The following is a 4,502-nucleotide window of genomic DNA, read 5'->3' as shown; positions in this document are numbered from 1 at the left end:
GGGTGGTTAAGCAGCTCCCGAGACCTACCCCGGGCTGGCTTGCTGCCTTCAGCCCCTCTCCCCCAAGGCCAGCGTCTCCGCGGCCCCGGAGCTCGCAGGGGGCCGGCCGCGCACCGTTGCGCAGCGCGGCGTAGGAGGTTTGGCCTCGGAGACCGCTGACCAAGAGGACCCCCCACTACCTCCGCGTCAGTCGCCCAGACCGAGTGGCTTAGCCGCTGAGACCGCACTCACCCCGCGAATATCCCAGTAACCTAGAACCATAGACTTTGACGAGGCCATGTCGGTATCGCCTGTGTGCCTTAGCGCACTGGTGGTAGATGGCTACCAGGAGGGGCTTTATACCCGTCGTAGGTAGGTGGTGCCAACGTGCGTGCCCTGACTCCGCCCCCACCGTAGTCTCACCCCCTCACCCCGCCCCCTCCCCACCTTCCGAGTGTCCGCTTGGCCGCGTGCCCGCGCGGCTTCTGCAGTTTCTGGCGTTGGGGGAGGATTCTCCCGAGGCCAGACCCGTGAGGAGAATGCCCGGGCCCTGTGATTGAGTCTCTGTACTTTCCGCGCGTGAAGCCGCACTCTGTTTAATAGTTCAGTTAGAGAGGAATGGGGCTGAGCCCTAGCAGTCCAGGCCGTGAGGACCCTGTTACCCTAGTTGCCATAAATATTTATCTAGTGGGGATGGGAGGTTTGGGGGTAAGTGGGCAAGCACCAGGAGTCGACAGAGGCTGACCATCAGGGAATCGCTCTCTTTGGCGTGTGCACAGAGTGTGGATGACGAGGAGTTCTGAGCTACTGGGTAGGTGCCTGGCCTGGCCTCTGCAGCACAGACACTTAGAACACAGAGGCCCTAAACCCCTTAGGCCAGGCGTGGGAAAACACATTTCCCCCTAGTTTGGGTGTAGCAAAGATGAAACTTTTTAAAAGGACAGTTCACTAAAAGAAGAAAGGAAAAAAGTACAAATGCATTGGGACAGATGAATTTATAATGTTTGGATTTCTCCTCCTACGATAACAGGCCAGTCACAAATTAACTTGGGATATAAGACTAATGCTTATTGAAAACCTATGATATGCTAGTCAATAGTCTAGGTACTTCATGTATGCTAGCTAATTTATTCCAATTTAAGCTTCACAACAACTTTGTGAAGTAGCTGTTACACCAATTTTATAGATTAGTGAGGCGTAGAGAGGTAGGATGAGTTGCCGTTCTAATTTCAAGTGTCCATGGGTGGCCTAGAATTCAAAACTGCTGCTGCTAAGTCACTTCAGTCGTGTCCGACTCTGTGTGACCCCATAGACATCAGCCCACCAGGCTTTCCTGCCCCTGGGATTCTCCAGGCAAGAACACTGGAGTGGGTTGCCATTTCCTTCTCCAATGCATGAAAGTGAAAAGTGAAAGTGAAGTCCCTCAGTCATGTCTGACTCTTAGGGACCCCATGGACTGCAGCCTATCGGGCTCCTCCATCCATGGGATTTTCCAGGCAAGAGTACTGGAGTGGGGTGCCATTGCCTTCTCCGGGAATTCAAAACTAGGTCTGTGTAATAGCCCAACGTGTGCTAGATCCTCTGCACTTGGGTATCCAAACAGTCTCACCTCATCTCAGTCTTTGCTGGGAAATCTGGGGAGCCCTGGGTTAAAATACTTTTTTACCTGGTTCTGGAAGTTTTCCCTGTTTGTAGGACTCCTTCAGCTCCTTGAAGCCCCAGAAGACAATATGTCAATATCGCCTCTCCTCATTTCCCCGAATTAACTTTGCTATTTAACTTTTGCTCTTGACAGTCAAACCTTAAGGGTCTCACCTTTGTTCTATTTTGTAAGGGAAACTATTTGCTTTTTTATTCAGTGTTACCAGTTAGGAGAGATGATTTTCTGAGGCCAGGAACTTGAGGGAATGAGATAGGCAGGCAAAAAATAGGATATTTTGGCAGTGTTAGGGTCATGGACAGATTCAACTGAGTGACTGTGGGAAGATCTTGTCTTCTTTTTTTTTTATTGCAGCATAATTGCTTTACAATGTTGTGTTAGTTTCTGCGGTAAAACAGGGTGAATCAACTACATGTATATAGATCCCCTCTGTCCTGAGCCTCCCTCCCATCCCACCCCCACCTCACCCCTAGGTCATCACTGAGCACCAGGCTGAGCTCCTGTGTTGTGCAGTAGCTTCCCACTAGCTCTGTTTTACACGTGATAGTGTAAATATGTCAGTGCTACTCTCTCAGTTCGTCCTGCCCTCTCCTCCCCCACTGTGTCACAAGTCCGTTCTCTACATCTGTGTCTCTATCTGTGCCCTGTAAATAGGTTCATCAATACCATTTTTCTAGATTCCACATACATGCATTAATGTGTGATATTTTTCTCTTTCTGCCTTTGTATGACAGACTTTAGGTTCATCCACCTCACTACAACTGACTCAGTTTTGTCCCTTTTTATGACTGACTTATAGTCCTTTCTATCTGTGTACCGCAACTTCTTTATCCATTCACCTGTTGATGGACATCTAGGTTTCTTCCATGTTCTGGCTATTGTACTAAGGGAACATCTTAAGGACTCTTAAGGGGCCCTTAATTCACATGTATATCAAACCTTATCTGCAGACTAACTGAATGAAAGTAGAACCTCTGTTATATAAGGAGAGGAGTCTTGTGATTGTTCTGAGATTAAAGAAGGCTGTATATCCTAAATATTAGAAGCCACAGATAGTTCAGACTCTTCACTTAACATTTGAGAGGAAAAAGAGAGCCAGAGAGTGAAATGACTTGCCCTGAGTTCACGTAGCCAGTCCAATGTTCCCTATGTTCCACCACTAAAGAGACAAGCTGGGGAGGTGGGCTCAAAATTAGCTCACTGCAACAGGAAGTGACAAAAGTACTAAAAGAGGAAGTTGCCAGGTAGAGCCTGGACATGCTTTTTAGTGTGTCTTTGCATCATTGGCCAGTGTGGCTGATCAAAACCTGCAATTGTCAGCCTCAGTACTCCTTGCTCTGATGTTCTGCCCTCACCTGTACTGGGTGTCTTGGAATATACCAGGAGAAATGTACACAGAAAGATAAAGATGTACACAGAAAGATAAAGATGTCGAGTATAGCCTTATTTTCAAATTTATTTAGAAATTAAGGAGAGTTGGGCCATAATCATTGAATTCTGACTCTGCTCCAGTGAATTCCCACTTATAGTCTGGCCCAGTGATGGATGTAGGGCTGCTGCTGTTTCATGCCCAGTGTCCTGGCTCTTCCTGATTCCCTGCCTTTGGCCTCCACCAGGGCCAGAGGAAGCTGCAAGAGAGGCACATGACAAGCTTGAGGATACCTTTATTGGGGAGGAGAGGGTCTAAACAGAGTCCTGACAAATCTAGGCATAAATGTTCTAAGCTCAGGAGAGAGACGCAATAAATAGGTGGCAACTGGGGAGACCTCTCCACACAGCGAGAAGGGGCACGGTTTGTCTCAACCTCTGGTCTTGTTCATCCTCTTTGCTGTGTGAGCTGGGGTGTGGGGTTTGCTGCAACCTAGGGGCTTGGAAGAGGAATTCTCAGGGCTCTAAAGAGTATCAGATCCGCCATCTTGCTTGTGAGAAAGTCTTGGTCTTGGAGGTGTCTGAATTGCTGCCTAAGGGCTCATCTGAGGAAAGAAAAGGTTGAGGTGAGGCCAGTGCCAGATGAGGGACCCCAGAGCTCATGCCAACAGTCAGTCAGGAGCTTCAGGGTGTGCCTGTGCACGTGAAGTCAAGCCCCTGGGGGACGGTCCTGTACCAGACCTGCCACAGTGAGTACCGCCCCAGGGTCGGGCCTGCTGGCTTGCCCACCGGGCACTCTCATGCTCACTCAGGGAGCACCCCACATTTCCAGCAGGGCTTGGGACCCCTATGTGTCCTCACCCCCAGCGTCCTTCTGACAGCCTCCAGCCGTGCCAGGACCCGGGGGCCCTCATGTGGACACAGCATCTGTAGCTCTCCAGGTCTCATGTGAAGCAGCTGGCTCCCTGTCATGGACCCAAGGGTCTTCACGGTCCTGGAAACACATAGAGCAGAAACTGTCAGTGGTGGGGTGGAAGGACCCAGCCCTGGATATCTGGGTGGAGAAGGGGGTGTTTGGGCTTGGAGGGCTGGGGTGACAGGAGAATTCACAGAAAGAGTGTTTGGAGGTCAGGGAGTAAGATAAACAAACTGGCTTAAACCAACTCCATAAACTCCTGGGGTTGAAGGGACAAGTGCCCTGGAAGAGACACTTGTGGAGGTGGGGGGCAGTGGTCATTGGTGCCCTTTACAGAGGTAAAGCTGTGGCACTTGGCACTCACACAGTGGAGAAGTTCTCTGCCTGTAGCCAGGCTGTGACCTCCTCAGGCCTTGAGCTAAGTCGAAGCATCGGACCCTAGAACCAGGGGAAGTGGGAGTCAGAAGCCATCTCATCTCAGAGCCACCCACAGCCCCTCTCATCAGGATCCCTTCTCTGGGCTTTCATCAAACCATGTGTCTCACTCCATGGTTTGCTTGTCCGACAAGCACAAGGCTT

At 50.2% G+C, this 4,502-nt stretch overlaps 2 protein-coding genes across 2 annotated transcripts in view; both read right to left on the bottom strand.

The window, feature by feature from the left end:
* Positions 1–377, bottom strand: part of GSTM3 (glutathione S-transferase mu 3 (brain)) — a 3,288-nt gene extending 2,911 nt beyond the window's left edge. The window contains exon 1 of the mRNA XM_010830890.1: positions 190–377. Coding sequence (XP_010829192.1) covers positions 190–279 — 90 coding nt within the window. The 5' untranslated portion in view covers positions 280–377. The remainder of the gene's footprint in view (positions 1–189) is intronic.
* A 2,785-nt stretch (positions 378–3,162) lies between these two features.
* EPS8L3 (EPS8-like 3) overlaps positions 3,163–4,502 on the bottom strand; it is a 15,296-nt gene continuing 13,956 nt past the window's right edge. The window contains exons 18-20 of the mRNA XM_010831027.1: positions 4,288–4,361; positions 3,869–4,001; positions 3,163–3,267 (exon numbers count right to left, since the gene is read on the bottom strand). Coding sequence (XP_010829329.1) covers positions 3,163–3,267; positions 3,869–4,001; positions 4,288–4,361 — 312 coding nt within the window. The remainder of the gene's footprint in view (positions 3,268–3,868; positions 4,002–4,287; positions 4,362–4,502) is intronic.

Source organism: Bison bison, unplaced genomic scaffold (assembly GCF_000754665.1).
Source record: "Bison bison bison isolate TAMUID 2011002044 unplaced genomic scaffold, Bison_UMD1.0 scf7180017864519, whole genome shotgun sequence".
NCBI classification, from domain to species: domain Eukaryota; kingdom Metazoa; phylum Chordata; class Mammalia; order Artiodactyla; family Bovidae; genus Bison; species Bison bison.
This window is presented reverse-complemented; position numbering and strand designations above follow the sequence as displayed.